Source organism: Empidonax traillii, unplaced genomic scaffold (genome assembly GCF_003031625.1).
Source record: "Empidonax traillii isolate 1590-97213 ecotype Southwest subspecies unplaced genomic scaffold, ASM303162v1 scaffold31:size1920502, whole genome shotgun sequence".
Taxonomy (NCBI): Eukaryota; Metazoa; Chordata; class Aves; order Passeriformes; family Tyrannidae; genus Empidonax; species Empidonax traillii.
Window position 1 is genome coordinate 1,444,227 of NW_020955224.1, and position 18,070 is coordinate 1,462,296.

Genomic DNA, 18,070 nt, shown 5'->3' on the forward strand with positions numbered 1-18,070 from the left:
CCAAAGACCCTCCTTCCCTTCTTCCCCTAGCTATCCCTTCCCCCTGAATGAATAAACATATCCTCCTAACCTACCGTTCTAAATCCCCTTATCAAAACCCCATGGGATTCGTTGTCCCTGGCAAGAACCCACCCTTTCACCAGAACCTTCTGTATTTCCCTGCATATAAGCTGTCTTCTTGAGTAATAAACTGCCATTTTGTGGGTCACATATTCTGTGTGTGTGTGCCCGTTTCCTATACAAGATGAGCCCTGGGCCTGACTGCGTGGGCACAGCCCCCCCCACGCGCAAATGTTGGCTCAAAAGCAAGTGGAATAAATTATCTAAGAGTAGATTTACTCTGGAAATGCAGAAAAACTTTCTAGTACCCAAGCAGTGAGATCCTGGAAACACTTGCTCAAAGCAATAGGAGGATCATACAGAGTGTTCTGCTTTCAAGTGGAGTTTGATAAGTATATTGATGAAGTTGTCTGAAACAGAGAACCTGTTTGAAATGACCTAGCAAGTCCATTCAAGCATTGTGTTCTTGTGAATCTAGTTCCTATAATTCTGTAGAACTAGATGCATTAGTTAGATTGTAGAGAAGAACTTCAGTTAGAACCATCAACTTTTTGTTGTGCACTAATTATACCACAGCAGCAGAGCTTTATGAGTTACCTCTGTAATGATCCAGTGAAGTGTCTTAGCTTGGGCTCACTCCAAGCAAACACATTTGTACTGCTTGCAGGGTCAGTGTGATTTCAAGAGCAGTTTAGCCACCTCTCTAGCATCTGCAACCCAAACTTATAAACTATAAGAGCCCAAATTAGCTTCCAAGTAATCTGATTTGTCAGCCTTGTTGTATCCTTTCAGAACTGGGAACATACTTATATGAAGCCAAACCACATCCAGAAAGACCTACTGGCTGTGTCTGTAGTTGTGCATTAAAGAATGTCAGCCCTTGGGACAGCTTCATCATCTAAATATTGTTAGAATGAACCCGGTATAACACTGGCTCAGGCCAGCTAGCACTCTTCCAAGCAATGTCCAGGTGTGATCCAGAGCTGGCGTGGGCCAGGAGCAGAGAGTTTGCATGCAGACACTGTGCCTTGCAGCCTAACAGGATTTAATTTTGTTAACACAGCCAGATCAAAGCAGAAAGAGTCTTGGCACTGTACACATAACAGTAACTCCAGCTCAGCGTGGAACCTGCCAGACATGGGATGACTCACACAGCCATGGCTTCTGCACCATGCTCTGAAACAGGGTATGGTAGCACTCTCCTGCTGAAGTCCTGTGTCCAGACAAAAAAGGTCTCAGAGTTTGGATAGAGAAACTGTCTCTCAGTAGCCAGACAAAATTTGGCTGGGTCGACAGTGAGCTAGTGCTAACAAGACCAGCTGTAAACAAGCTGGGGTACAGATGGGCCTCTCAGCGCTGTTCTCTGCCACATCTCTGTTAGCAGCATACCCAACTGTCAGCTGATTCCCAGTGCAAGATCCAAGCACTGTCTGTGCATGCACTGGTGTTAGTCTTGCTTGCCTACTACCCAGAGCACCAGGGATTTTGAGGGAACGAGCCCAGGTTCACTAGGTTCAGTGCTGAAATACATTTAGCAGCAGTTCTGGACACTTGACGCCTTTGATCTTGATAGATTAACCTAAAATGTAAACAGACTTTGAGTATTTATGTAGATGTGTATTTGTATATACATATAAAGACATACAGCCCATCAATATGAATTTAAATGAGACTTATATGATAAAATTTTAAAACTTTTAAATTATAAAAAAATGGACAACTTCCAATACGAATGTCATACAGGACAAAAACACTTTGTGTATTTGTTACGGCTTAAATTTTACAGCAGAAATAAAGCTGCAAAACAGAATTACAGACCACGATTAGCTGGTCCAGTATTTGTTATCCAGCGCTGTGATGCATATAATACCTATCTTAAAACCCTCTGTGATATATGCAGCTTTTACCTTGGATTTTCTTTGCAGTCAGAGGAACACTATTCTGATAAGTGCTTGGGACAATCAGGTCAAGCCCAACGTATTTATACATATCACTGTATGTTATTGGCATATCACAAATGAAGTACAGAAACATACTGGGTGTTCACCAGCAGGAATAGCATATAATCAGAAAACGGAATATTGCAGCTGCAAAGTCTTTTGTCATTGTCATTTTGGTGGAAAAAAAACCCAAACAAAGCCACTGAAAGAGGTCCAAGTAATTTGACATCCTTGTTTGCTTAGTATCATGTGAATATCCCTTCAGGACAGTCATTTATCTTATCCGATATCGACTCAGTGCCCATATTCAGAAGGTGTTGTATGGGTCTTCTTTCTGTGTAAGATTATCTTATCTTTTGCTTTCTCAGTCCAGAATAGTCCTTAAGAAAAGAAACTTTGCTCCCTGGAAGACAGTAGGGACTCTAGTTTATAATGAATCCACTAAACCAAGCAGCATTATCCCTGGACAGGTGAATAGCTGTGTAACTTGGCCCGTGTTGCATTTTCTTTGTTTGCTTCGGTTTTGAAAGTCATTTACTGCACTACATTGAGCAACAGGAGATAAAAACAACTAACTCAGCCAATCTCCCATGGTTGTCTGCTTCTTCTCTCTGGATCTCTCTTTCACATGCTCTATTTACTGTTTGGGTTCAAAGTTTTTCTCGTTGCTTTTTTAATCATGCATCACTTGGTTCACTTGTCCTTGCAGTTCCAGCCTTTGTTGTTTTCAGTCTTTAACAATGACCTTTCAGTTAAGAGCTCACCAGAGTGTAGATCATGCTGAATGTAAAAGAAAGACACACTATGAAAGCATCCTTTTGAAGCATACAGAGCACTTTGATTTTTACAACCCTTTGCTGTCTGTTCCTCAGGTCTGACTGTAATGGCCTGTGCCTTCCTTTGCATTCTTTCTATCTTTCTAAAGCATCTTAATTATGGTGCATTCAAGATGGGTATCAAAAGGCACTCAAGAAATAACAAATTCATTATCGACATTCTACTACACCACAAGCTGTGTTTGAGCTTTTTAAAGCTCAGTCTGGTGTCTCAATTTGAACAGCAAAGAAATAAAACCATTTTTGCTTGAGCATGTTTGATCTTTAAAACTTCAACCAGTAACCCTCAGCAGGGCGGGCAAGGTTTTCCATGAAACTGCATTGTTTTGATTCTTTTTGGAAAAAAACTCTGTGCAGTAGAAGAAACAAAAAATGCACCAGCTGGAGTGAATCCATACACATTAAATACAGCTCTGAGAAGCGAAGAAAATACAGCATATTGTCACAGCTCTATTTTATTGCAACACTAGTTCTGCCAATACCCAGGAAAGCACTGTAAAACTGTATGTAATTTATACTACTTTATTTAGCACCAGGCAGTGGATTTTGGATTATGGCCACATTTTAGAATGAAGGAAGCAGGGCTCACAGGAAGCTGCACGACACTGAAGTCCCAGCAGAAATGCCAGACCACGCTACACAGCTGACTTTGACCCCAACACAAAAACGTGGAGTTAAAAATGCTTTTCTCTCCAGCCATTCCTTGCCATCTCTCCTTACACTACCAACAGAGCTTGTCTAGCATAACTGCCATGCTTTTCACTCTCAGCCCCATGAAGAGGACAGGCAAAGGTGCTCAGCCTGAACCCAAAAAACTACTGGATGCCAAATTCAGATTGTCATGCCATATCCATCTTCACGGGAGTTAGGTCCCTGCCAGCTTCTTGCTCTCATGTGCAGACACACAGGCACATACACACATACAGGTGAACAGAAAACTTTGTTCTCAAGAGTATTTAAAAGGAATATCAAGAAACAACTACCTGCAGCAATGACTCCTCCCTTTAAAGTGTCTTAAAGTTTGTTGTCAAGTAGTTTTTATGGTGTGATTATGGGGGTGACTAAAAGCACAAGGAGTCTGCCAAGGTCTTACCTTAAATACAATCCTCACATATTTTTGCACTGGGCATTTGTGACTGTGCACTGGTATCTGACAGCTAAAAGGAGCAGGAGGGACAACACACAGCTAGGGTGCATATCTTCATGAATGTACTTTAATTCGGGGTTTGGACCAGGCACAGGCTTACCCTGTCATGAAAGCGAGCCTGTAGGAATGACTACAGGCATGGTGCATCCTGTGTTCCCATCCCTTTATTTACCATCTTGAGTATCCCTACACCAGCAGGTGTAGTATTTTTCTTATGATTCTCTTGAATCATAAGGACATTATCACTTTATTTGATATAATACCATTAATATAACATTTGCTATTTCATCTATCCTAAGAGACTATACAGAGGAGCAAAAGTTATTTCCTTGGGTTGGCCCTGGGGCCTGGCTCAGGCCTTAGAAAAACACTTAATATTCTGTACTGAGGTGTCAGCAGTAAGTGGGTGTACTTCCCTGAATCAACATCAGAAGGAAACTGGCCAACTGGTTCCAGTTATTCCTAAATACAGTTTCACAAGTGAAACGAAAAGCAGTTATTATTTTCTTAGTGAAATGACCAGACTTACCAGTAGAGATAGTAGAAGAAGGAAAGGAGATAGAAAGCCAGCTTACACCAGGCCTCTTTTTGGCAGTAACTCAAGGTATCTGCATTCATGACTGCAGGTGGATCATAGGCTAGCTCTGAACTATCTGCTGGGCAACGAAAATACCTGAAAGAGCAGGAGAAGATATCTGGAATGACTCTATAATATTCTGTATTAAATACATGGAGATACACACCCTCCTGATCACCAGCTCAGAAGACTACCATCTTCCACGATATAGGAGGAATTTCCCTTTTTCTTCAAGTCTCTATTTCCAGACATTATTAAAATCAGGATGCTAGTCTAAGTACTCCTTTCTTATAGAACCAAATACTTAATGAATGTGGACTTTCTGTGTTCTGTTAATTCTTCAGATTGAAACATTCCCACTTCCTATATAGTTAGTTCTGGCTTTCTAATAACTCACATATTGTGAGTGTCAATATATGGTGGCTTGTGATCATAGCATGCAGGAAGGATCACTGGGCTTTAACTGCAGCAACACAACTTTTTTCAGCTATGATAAAGGTGACAGTCTCAACCAGATGGTAGTTAAGTTCCTCGAACTCTGCAAAGGAAAAAACAAAACAATATGGAGTAATATAAGAGCCAGCTGACTAAGGTTTCTACATGTGGCACTGCTCAAAAATGTATTGTCCAAATAATTTTATTTGAAAAAGGCTTTTCTTCTTACCTAAGAGAAATCTCTAATTATTTTCAGCAGTAAGTGACTGTTTGAGAAAGTCACGACAAAACAACGTAATTGGCAAAGCAGCTTTTGTCTCAGTTACTTTGCAGCAGAAATTATGGAGTACTTATAGCAAAGCATATGGAGAATCACAGAAAAAAGAGAGACTCAAAAATTCTCTCCAAAGGTTGACATCATTATTTAGAGTCAGGCCATTTTCCTTTTGGACATATGTGTTTCTAGAAACTTTTAAAATGAGTGCTATTGTCACACTTCAGTTGTTAACCCTAAGTAAAACAGCATCATAAAACGTTGTTATTTTTATTGCAGCCAAACAATAGAGAGAAAAGCATTTGCAGCTTCATTTAGCTTTCTGAGAACTATACTGGCACTCTTAACTTCTGAATCTATCATATGACTCTGCATTACTTACCAAGGTTTTGCGGAAAAAAGTGTAAAAATGCTGCTACTTTTTAGTTTCTGTTTGAGATAATGGTTTTGACTTCTTTACAGAATTATTCTTCTGCTACCATATGTACCTTTGTAACACAAAGAGACCCCGACAGACAAAAATCATCTGTGCTTTTACAAACATTGTGAAAATTCAAAACTAGGGAAGACTCCAGACTGACAACCGCAAAAACTGATGTCTCTTGGTTATTTTCAGAGGCAACAGATTCTCCACTAGAATGCAGAGGAAGATGCAGCAGCAGTAGCAGCTCTACTGCCCATCTGGAAAACAGCAGCAGGTCTTACATGACCAATTCTGAAAGCCCCTTGGGGAATATAAACACATATCAGAGATCCAGAGTGGAAACACTCCCCACTTCTTCACATGTGCAGTGTGAAGACAATAGTTCTTCACCTACTGCAATCCCTACCCCAAGAGTCTGTAAGAGAGAATTCTCTTGCAGAACATCAATTCCTTACTGAACAGAAAGAAACAACTTATTTTATACTGAAAAAAAAAATCATAAATCTGCCAAAGAAGATGAGATGCAAAAATCTGTCAATCTGCCCAGTCTTTATTTCACAACTCCAATGGAAAGGTTTCCTTGCTGGGGCTGAATGAATAGGTCCAAGCTCTTTTAAATATCAACTGTCTTACAATTCCCCATCTGTGAAGCATTTAGAGTTCCACACTCAGATTCCAGCTTATTTAAATTCCATGTTTTCATTCAGTTGCAGTGTGTGCATCCTGACACTCTATGGAATATTTACCTCAGTTAGTAACTGAAAGCAACATTTATATATATAGATATATAAAAAAAAATATATATAAAGAGAGAGAGAGGGGAGATAATATATAAATATAATATAAATATATATATAAAGAGATATAGAGGAGACATATAAAGATATAAATATAAATATATAAATTTAATACATCTCCACTAAATTTTCACCAAAAAATTTCCTTTTTTGCTGGAAATGTAGGTTTCAGCTGCTTATAGGCATAAGCCTCTGGGCAAAAGATATTCATCCACACTCCTATCACTGTCCTTCATTGTTCATACAGTCTGCATGTGTGCTGAACTGGCAAGCAAGGCTAACAAGCAGTCAGCATAGAAAAGAAGGGCTTACCTCCAGAAGTGATAAAAAAGCAAAGGAACATTTAACCCCAGTGTGAGCCACTCCTGAGCGCATAAAAACATTATGCAGAAAAGACTGTGGATAGAGTACTCTGGCAAGACCAGCTAAAAAAAAAGAAAGAAAAAGAACAGATGTCAGTAAAACACGTCTTTGATTTTAGTCACCTAAGTAGTTTTTCAGAAAACAAATCGGCTCTGCACGTCTGGCAGGACCCCTGTGTGTCTGTCCCCAGACACAGCTCAGCTGACAGACGGTTTGGCTACGAGCAGTGAGCACAAGACTCAGTGCCAGGTTTGTCCAGGTTCTACCTGTGTCTGTACTCCAAGGCCTTGGTGAGAGGCGTGGGACAAACCACTCACTGTCTTATCTGGTGTTCCAGATTCATATCTACAAAATATATGTTATATTAATGCCTCCCTCACAGAAGCACTGTGAGACTAAATGAGTGTCAGTAGAAGGTTTTCTTTAAGAAATAATTTTTTTACTATTGTTTTCAGAAAGGAAATAATAAAGTTTTTTCTGAAGCGTCACTTCTGTATTGCAGGAGTGTACTTGGGAAAATTAAACACTGCTTCTACCATTTTGATATGTTATATACCCCCTAAAGAGATCAAATCAATTACTAAGTCAGTCTTGCAAGCTAAATCCCACTAAGACAGGAAACTCACTTCCTTAGAAAATGCACAGCTCCCTACACTACTTGCTTCAGAACCATGATGACTCCTTCTATTAAAAAAGAAAGTGAGTGGGCAGCTGGCAGAAGCAGAAATTTATGTGATGTTGATTCAGAGTAGTTATCTCACAAGGCATTTTGCTTTTTTCACTGCTTTCCCGTTTCTTTGTTGTCTCTATTCTCTTGTTTTCTTCCCATGTCTTTTTTCAGCAATTTCTGTTTCTTTTCTTCAAGTCACAGAAGAGATTAATTTCCAGCAGTACATATTTCTTAACGCTAGACAAACCCATAAACAGCTCATCTGCACCCATTGCTAATCTTGGAGACACATCAACTAGAGCTCAACCACAAAAGGCATTTGAAGGCTTCTTTTGATGTAAATCAATTTTCCTCTGTCAAATAATTAAAGTGAGCCCTATTTTTTTAAAATAATGTAAAACCTACTATACAGCTTCTCCCAGTGCCTACCTACTCTCATACAGCTGTGCTGCAAGGAATTCCATTGTCTTGGTTCTAGGAGTCTTCCCACCTCACATGGAACACATTGTTCAAATTAATTTAACTTTAGTATTTGAAATAGTTAACACATTTGGTATCTCTGCCTTCAACTTAAACATTCTCAAAAGCTTATCTTATGTGGATGACAAATTATAATACAATTACATAGTTCAGATTCCAGATGGTAGTTATTTATCACTGCTGGATCTTCTTTTTTTATTTCTCACTTTTAGAATGAGATTTACAACATGACTATAACCTTTCCCCAAAGAATGATTCATCTTCATCACAGATTGCAGACGAGAAAGGTCTTCAGAGTGTACATCTACCCACTAAACATCACAACACTCAGAAGCATATTACACTCATTATCACATATTTGACTTCTGATTCCAACACAATACACCAACTTAGCAAGGCTGAAATCCTGGTGCCTGATCAGTGGGCTAGTTGGTAATAACAGGGAAGGAAACCCACGGTGAAAATTTATGCAGAGCTTAAAAAATGAAACAAAAATCTGAAGTGAAGCTAGAAAGGAAACAAAAGAAGCAGAGGGCTCTTAGAAATAGGCTCACTTTCCAGTCACAGTTTCTGGGGTAAATTAAATCTACCTGTGCTTTTGATAGAACAGTAAGTGGGTAATTTATGCCTCTTCGCTCTCTTCTTGGAGTGATATTTTCCAGTAGACATAAAGAAAGAAAGGACCAGTGCTGAACACTGTTTCTGGAGAGAATTCACTCAAAGAAGCAAACAAAGCCTAGTCTGCAAAGCTAATTACCATTTACATTCAGATGATGTACCTAAGAGACCAAATCTAAGAGGAGGTGAGTGAATTGAAAGCATAAAGTATAGACAGGCACTTACAGCAAGGCTTACGAAGTAAAACAAATAACTAAAAAATAACACTGCCTCAGCACCTGGCTGAGGCATGTACTGGAATTTGACATGATATCCTCTGAAAACAATGGAAACTTTAAATCAGCTTTAGCAAACATGGGATTCAGCTCCTGGAGAGAAGAGAGCTGGCTGAGAAACAAGCAGCAATCAAACAATCCTTCTTGTTTCTGCTGAGGTACTCAAATGCAATAGTAACATAACTGTGCAATAGGAATTAAACCATCATCTTTAAATCATTCCTGGGCGAGAATAGGAAGCTGTCAGATGGTAAACATGTTAGGATATAAATAGTATACTTCTATTTTGAACTAGGAACACCCTGATTCAGATAAAGACCTCTGCTTTCTGATACAGCTCAAGCTGAAGTTTGAGATGGTTACGAAACACAGAGATGAAGAAGAAGGTTGCAAAGCAGCACAGTTCTGAAGGACTGTAACTTGGTCCCTTTGAGACCCCAGCTCAAATGGCATTACAAATTTATCACCAGAAATTCAGTTGGCTGGTATTTATCTGAGGAAACCCACAGGAAAGCCTGAAAATGAAGTCAGCTTCTAGGCAAAAAAATACTGCTAATCAGAAATACCTTTTGCTATAACATAAACAAGAGAAAAAGAGACTACCATACCTTTCTAAGTTTTGCTCTGATATGTATAGTTAAGTAAATATCTACATCATAAATATGAAAACCCTTATTCACAATCTATCATTCACATTTAAAATGTAAAATCTTAGGTAGGATCATCATCACATCATCACTATCTCATCGTAAGAATTCATAGTCATACAAAGTAGTACACACATACATGCAATCACAGAAAGGCATCCCTCGGGAAGCTCAGTCCTAAATAATTTTATTCCATTTCTTACTGCCTAAATACATTCTGCTGTTCTGATACAAAAGATTAACCTGCCTTTTTTCTGTCAGTATCTTTCCTCCTTATTCTATTACATGCGGACACTTTCTTCTCAAATATAATTTTGCTTTTACAGGACATTGCATCATTTTTACACAGAATGACTCTTACAGATTGCCTGAGTGGGGAACGGGGCATATAAAATGTCTCACGGAAACCCAAAGTGGGAAGATACTACAGAAGGAATAGTAATCTCCCTTCATCAGTGTAGACTCTGAGTCTACATCAGTCTCCATCTGTGCATGCCAACCTCCTATACTGCAACCATGGATTTTACACTCTACCTAGAAATTTCCAGTCATTAGACACTCCACACTACCAGGGTTTCTGAGAGCCTTCATTCTGCTGTTAGAGGCTGAGACAACTTCCCTTCTTTATGCCTGCCTTCTCCTCCCACTGATGGGAGGAAGAAACCTGAAGAGAACTCGTGGTTGAATCTCCCTCACGTAATGCAAGAGCTCTGGTGATCACCTGAGTGGAAACAAGTTGTTCACCTTAAAAACACACAAACTCTTTTCCATCTACCTAAAAACAACAAGAAACTGAAAACACTGTGCACGTGTGGAATCTCTCCAAGGCCCCAGTTTAGGACAGATCTAAGTGCATGCTGCTTTATTGCAGGTTATTGCTACTGCACCTACTTCTACCAGAGGATGACTGTAGTTTGTATTTATGGTGCTCACAAACAGCTGGTTTGGTTTTTTTTACACCATATCCCTTAAAAAAGCTGGCACATAGAATAGGTCCTCATCAGTAGCAGGGACAGAGTGGAGGGAGATGTACCCAAGGTTTTCAGAGCACAAGAGTTACTCAATCACACTTTTAAGCTTAACCAGCAGAGCCTGCCAGAGCTAAGCTGGGTTGCTGGTGGGTGTCAGCTGAACTAAAGACATAGTGAGATCAAAGGGAGACTATTTAATGACTCTGAAAATCTCCTAATTGAACAACACAGACCACAAAAATCAGAAGGGTAGTGCAAGCAGTTGAAAAAAAGAAAGCAGAAACACACAGAAAAACTGCAGTAGCATGTGCATTAGCCCAGACTGTGCGTGTATGTGGAATGTACATACACTGAAACAAATCATCTGCTTCCTCCTGCTGTTGCACAAACCAAAGTAGTAGGGTCAACTGTGTGTAACTTAAACACACAGACCACACATCGTAATAACTGTAGCAGTTTTACACACACTGCCTGCACTGATCAAACACATGAAACATTGAGGTTACTGTTGAAATACAGGAAGGCTTTCTGCTCTCATTTTGTAGTGTATCTTTCTAATCTACTTTAAATTATTTACTTGACTTCCAAATCTCCTCTGAAGGGCTGCCCTAGAGCCCAATACAATGCTGTCACAGTAAATATACTAAGCTTTCCAGTCCATATTTTCAGGTTCAATTTATTTCAATTCTCCTGCTAAAATCCACACATGCTTGTGTGTCTGCAAACTGTTGTCCAGTCACTTATAGCAATCATGTAGAAATTCAGTACCGTAGTTAAAATGGTTATAACAGAGATCTACAATGAAAGCATTTCAAGTAATTCAAAACCATGTTGTGCAAACCTCCACAGGTATTTAGCAGTCTGCCAGACAGATGTATGCAACCCGAAAAGAAAATATTTGGAAAATGGATTCTAGATCATCAAAAGAACAAGGTGCAGTTGAACCTATGAAGTTTATATTTTTATCTGAGGGAGAGCAACGGTGCACATATGCAAGACTCAATGTTACAGACCAAATCCAGAGCACAATTTAAAAAAAAAGACACAACATCTGTGTTTTCACCCCTTCAAAAGAAAGCAGCAAAAAGCCAATGCCTTGTAAAGGCAATTTCATTATTCTAAAGCACTACTGGAATTTCTTTAAACATTTCTTTTAATTGGATGTGAACATAAGACACTCCACAGCACAAATACTAGACAATGAAATGAATAACACATGGAACCTAATTACTATTCTCACTCCATATCCTTCTGTAATAGGGTAGCAGATCTAATATTAAAACCTGGGATTTCTGGTTGCTTTTTCCATCTCAGCTACTAAACATACCTATATTTAGGCCTATCATTTCACTTCTCATTGTCTCATTTTTGTCTTCTGCAACATGGGGATAATTATATTCAAAATCTACGGATTCCACTCGAGCTAGTTTACGACTAGAATATTTAAACTTTGTCTTAAGACCAATAATAACTTTAACAAGAGTGACAGATGAAGATCAGGTCTTTATGGGACATTCATCAGGAATATCTATAAATATTTCGGTATTGCAGATCCTATGAGAGGTCATAACAGCCAACAGGGTAAAAACGTTAAGAAATGGATTTTAAAAAAGACTTCTTCACTGTGAGGTCTGCAGGGCCCCGGAACAACTCAAGAAGTGCCCCATCCTTGGAAGGCACGTTATTAAGGTAGATGTGCTGTGATCTTAAAAGTATCTCCTCTGCAAACTGTTCTATTCCACTCAGCAGGAATTAGGAGACATCTTCATGACCTTTCTTTTTTTACTGTTAATTCAGAACCAGTAGCAGGAGCTGGGTTAGCAACCCTGGAGTGCGAACTTCTCTAATTTCCACAATGCTGACAGAAAATAGGGGAATAAACGCCTTCTTGCCCTACCTCACTTTTGTATTTCAGACACAACCAGCCAGGACACCCTGCAGGTGGGTTATGCCGTCTTTGTCTGCTCACCCAAAACTGGTGAGAATGGCTATTAGTGCTGCAGCTGCTCGTTAGGATCTATAAAACCAGCCCCTCAGTTCACAGGCAGGTCCATGAATGAAGAAATCTCAGTGATGATTAAAATGAAGTTCAGCCATCAGCATGGCTCTGGAAGGGCCCTCAGGCCTTCTCCTGGGGGTCTGCCTAAGACTGACACTTTCATAAATGCTGAAAATTAAGTGTTCACTAAAGGGTTGTTTCCGTATCAGGTGTGTAAACACTGTCAGTCTGAGGATGCAGATTTGGTGCAGCAGTGCAGACATGGTGAAGACAATTCCTGTCCTGGCGTTTTAACAGCTTTGCAGAAAACATCAGCAACTAGATGTAAGGTAGGACATTTAACTCACAGCAGAAAAAATCTGCATCCATAAAACATATATACTTACATATATTTTGTGACACATATAATTGTACTCTACATTTAGGTGTTATATTGCTTTTTGTAATTGCAGAGCAGATTTATAGGGTTTCATTCTGACTTAAACCCACACTGAACATTCTGCTAAACATAACAGTGTCATTCCACTTAACCCTAACTTCTTTAGTTTTATTAAAATGCAAATATTTACTTTATTGCATACCAAATCAGAGCAAATATGGTCCATTAGCAAGTCAAATTTTGCCAGTATCTTCAACACAGGTCTGAGGAACAGATGCATAAACTGCATTACCCCAAGTGGCTGAGAAGTACAGTGCTCTCAGGAGTACAGTACGGGCAACAGTTACTCATCTACATTTCTGCTGCATCTTCAGCCTTATTCTGCTGTTACTCGTGGTGTTCTGATACTGTAAGGACATATGTTCACATATCCTCCAGAACAGTACTGGAAGAAGCTGAATTGTAAGCGGTCCTCTATTACAGGGTGAAACTTTGCCAATTATTGAATAAACACTTAAAGACGAGACTAACAGCAAAATAGAGTTGGGTAACCTGAAATAGTTTTACAAGTAAATATTTTCATGAGTAATAATATTATGAATAACCATAAGTGTCTTCCTTCAAAGGATTTTTCAGTTTTCATCAGCCATCACTCTGGTGAATCTTACTTCTCCCTGGAGTAAAAGAGGGATAAGGACCAAACTGTGTCTGAGCCACAAGTCTGAGCTCTTCACTCTCAACAGTTTTTGTAACTTTTCCCCTTACGAGTTACAAACACCCGGCAGACACAGCTGGATATACCTTCTCATTATCCCTAGGTAAGCATACAGACAACCTTAGGCAACCACTGCTAAAAATAGCGGTTGTTATATTGTAAGTTTTGAAAAGTGCTGAATTCAGGAACTTGTAAAATTGACTAAAAATAGTGTTGGCACAATGCACTTAATACACAAGTGTCAGTAGCGAATGAATTGCCTGCCAGAAATACTACATTTCCTCTAAGTTCTTTAGTCCTATTTTTATGACTTTCTTTCCAGATATGCTCCTGTATCCAAAAAAAGGACAAAAGGGATTATGTTCAGTATTTTATTGCAATAGAAACACTTTTCTAGTAAATATAAATGCAATCTATTTAAAAGAAAACAAAAAATGTGAAGAAGAGATATCTAGTCAAGCAACATTTATGGGATTATTTGTGCAGAAAGTACAAATACTGCCAGCTCTTTGATCCCAATTCTATTGTCAGTTCTGCAAAATAGCAACTGTGCCAAGTTACATTCTTTCTGATGAAATTAAAACTATGTGGGTGCCCAAAAGACTAACTGAATAGGGCACACACCCATTTTATCCCATTCCACATTTCACAGATAGCAAATGTAACAAAAGAGTAGGCAGAAAAGACCTAAGAGAGGGAAGGAGAGAATCTTTTAGATGATCAGAACTGAATTTCCCATCAAAACACAAAAGAGGAAAAGGCAGCTCAGCAACAGGTACTGAAGGTACCTAAGTTTTGTCTATACTGGAAATCTATTGCAAGATTCAGGGAAAATTATTATGCCTTTCACTTTTCTGGATGCAAACAAAATCCCTATGAAATGTGAATCACCATGAATATATTAACTCCATCCTCCTTTAGGCAAGCTGCAGAAAACAATTAAACCCACACAGAGCCAGAGAAAGTGTGTAATACTTCAGTCAAAAATATTTTATTTGCTTTTCCTGTATCTCCATTTCCCCTGTCCAGTTACATTCTTCTTTCTTTCCCTTGTACAATCTAGGGACAGCCCCATCATTTACACGAACAGAAGATTTTCTCTCTTGCCTCTTTTGACTAACAAGAGATGCTGTACAAAAACTGTCTAAAAAGAACTCAACCATAATCACGATTTCCACAGACTAAAAATTAATAACTTTTAAGCTAAGTTCAAATTTTATCCCCAAAGTGTAAAGGTACTCGTTCCCAGTGTAGAATCACCACGTCAGAGCCACTGTGAAGGCCAGAAGAAAGGTGACTTTATCATGTAATAGAAGTTTAGCAGTACCTTTGAAATAAATATGGAGGACTGAAATACACCAGTTCTGGGTGTGTCACACACGCTCAGAGCCTTCTAGAGCACTTCAAACAAAGCAGAATTTAAATTAATTTAGTTTTGTGAAAGATGTTGTAATCCCAGTGCGAGTCCTAACTGACAGAATGCACACAGCATGGCAAGCTCACATCCCACCAAATCTGCAGATCTAGTTAATGCTTTAGAAACAGCAACATCCTTTACACCAGCGCCTGCATGCAAACTTTGGAACTTCTTTTAAGGCAGATTGGCAGCTAATTATGTGTGCATATGTATAGCTCATGCTCACCGTGATGCTGACAGAGATCTATCTCATCATATTGCCTGTGTTTATTAGTATGTCTGTAGAGCAAGCACCACAAGTCTCCAAGCACAACCACACCAGATAATTTTGCTCCCAACAGTAATCAACTGGACCACAGTACTTCGACTCCAGACCGGGTTGTATTTGTACAGCTGCTGTAGAGATTCAAGACTACATGCAATTATCAACTTAGTAAAACGTGAGACTTCTCAAAAACAGCAAAAAAAATTTTAGCTTCAGTTACAAATAAAAGATTCAAGCTATGCCTTCTAATAAGAAAACTAAGTAGGACTCAAAAAACAAGGTTCCTATCACCAGATCAGCTGTGCAACCTTTCCTTTCCTGTTGTGTCTTGTGTCTTGTGAGTGGAAACAAATGCTCCTGGTATTTATCACCATGTGGTTTTTGTAGCACCTGGCACAAAAGGCTTTATTCCTTGCATGAGGCAGAGAGCACTGATGTAACAACAAACGCTAATGCAAATATTATAGAAAAGGAGAGCCAAGTCTTGCTGAAAGTAATCTCTGGCTGAAGAACAACACGACCTTTAAAAGACCAAAGTATTCAACTAAGAGAACAAAAAAAGAATGTTATATTTAAAATGGGGTAAAACCTAAGACAACAGAACATCCACCTAAAGACAGAGTTGCTCCTGTATTACATTTTCTTCCAAGAAAGAAGACAAATGGAACAGCGTGAAACCACCCGTTTGACTTCACTTAAGGCACTTCCAAAATGAGAAGTTTTCACTTGATAATATTAATTCAGAATATCACTGTAGTCCAAATAACAGATCATATGTTTAAGACTCTAAAAAAAGGCTTACTGAACACCTGTTTCAGATGCATATTGTTTATCAGGCCAGTTAAGAGAAAGAAACTATCTAATGTGATCCAATCAAAAGGCACTTTTGGAATTAAAAGATTTTTTGGAAATATGTACCAGACACCTTCCTTTATGACATCTCCTGGTAAGGTCTAAAACCAAAGGGACAAAAAAAAAAAAGATTTTCCAATGAGTAAGCTATTATTGACTCTAGTGGAGTGCTGTGAAAACATGTGCTGAGCTGTCTAATCAAAAACCTTGTATTTCTTCCCTCATTCTACTCAGAGTTTGACCTTTGTTCTTTCTTCTGTGCTTTTCACTGGGAATTTCTACACAAATTCAGTCAGATTTGGTCTTAGCCACTAACAATGCACTAGTTTTTATCTAAATGGTGTCTAAATTATAAGAACTTCAAATCCAGGTCTATTTCATATGGGTTTATCCTTGAATATCAACACATTTCTCATCTCAGAGCAATAAACAGAGATTGCTTCAAGCTGTCAGAGTCAAGGAGAGACTGAGAGCGCCCACAGAGGGCTATCACAGCCACATTTGTTGTTGTTTGATGTTAGGGATGAATGCTAAGCATGGATGTCAAACTAGAATTTGAATCCTTCCTAAATCCAGGACATTCAGAAAGCTTTTTGATATAAACCAACTCTGTTTTTGGACCACTAAATTGCAAGGGAGGAAAAAAAGGCATTTGAGATTATAGAAATAATCTTTAAAATAGTATTTATTTTAGTCCTTATATACACAGTAGTGCCTGCTTGGGAACAACTTTCTGTATTGCACTGAATCACAGGGAAACACTGAATAACTACATGGGTACCAGCAGTATGTTTTCTATACATGTAATTTTATATTCCCTCTTCACAAGTAATCCACACTGCCTCTTGATTAGGGCTTATGCTCCCAGAAACTCTGCAGGAAGGGTCCCCTGACAGTTTTCCTGCTGCCCAGAAGCTTAGTCAAAATCCAGCAGTTTCATCCTGCTGATGAGGTATGAAAAGACACAGAGCATTAGATACATCAAGAAACACGATGTGTACTGAGAAACCAGTAACAATGATGAACTCTTTGGTCTCTAATGAGAGTGGACAAAGTTCATGTGCTCCATTATTGTAACAATCACTATTAACAGGAAAAATGTCACACAGTGCCATTTTTTTGTTCCCTTTGTTCCAGCAGCAGTTTATCAGAACTCTGGAAGCATCAGCCTCTTTCTCCTGCTAGGCAGAATACCACTTCTATTTCCACAGTTCAAAAATACCTTATGACTACACTGAAAATTCTGTTTTCCTCTCAGGTGCTGTTTTCCACAAGCACCTAAGCTTCAAAGACTAAATGTTCACTCTCAGTTAAGAGGAAACACGGGATGTATTAACCCTGCAGACTTATCCCTCTAAGTGTAGCTATGCTGTGACATGTTCTTCTTCTCTTAAGCACACCTAAATGAGGAATTAAAACATCTTTACTGTGGTTGCAAAAAAGAAAATGTACAACACTACAAAGGTAAAACAATGCTGCTATTCCCAGTTTCACAACAAGCTAATTGTCTTACTGCTGTAATTTTCACCAACAGGATTTCTTAGCCCCAGGGAGGAAGTATGGTTCCTTCTTACAATATGGATGGATGTACACCACTTTAAAAATTCCTTGTGATTGTGCATCACATTTGATAAATTTGCTTATATAACCTCACATTAAGTGTTTTAATGAACCAAGCTGTAGGCTTATAGAAGTACTCTGCTAATGACTATCGGCCTGCAGATTGGGTAAAAGAACGTCACACGTTCATAAATCCCTAAATGCATGGCGAAGCAATCAACAGACACATCCAAAACCAGACACTTAAAATCCATCACATTATCTCAGGTTTGCCAGTGACTATGAGGCAGAACAACAAAAACAGTGATCATCATAATAACAAGCAAATTTATCAAGATGAAAAGAATATGGTCAGCTAATTGAAATCAG

At 38.9% G+C, this 18,070-nt stretch overlaps 1 protein-coding gene across 1 annotated transcript in view; it reads right to left on the reverse strand.

Moving 5' to 3' along the window:
- Positions 1-1,263: 1,263 nt before the first annotated feature.
- The window catches only part of CNIH3 (cornichon family AMPA receptor auxiliary protein 3), a 45,404-nt gene continuing 28,597 nt past the window's right edge, over positions 1,264-18,070 (reverse strand). Inside the window, exons 4-6 of the mRNA XM_027911432.1 lie at positions 6,803-6,915; positions 4,513-4,656; positions 1,264-2,780 (exon numbers count right to left, since the gene is read on the reverse strand). Of these exons, the coding sequence (XP_027767233.1) occupies positions 2,753-2,780; positions 4,513-4,656; positions 6,803-6,915 (285 nt within the window). The 3' untranslated portion in view covers positions 1,264-2,752. The remainder of the gene's footprint in view (positions 2,781-4,512; positions 4,657-6,802; positions 6,916-18,070) is intronic.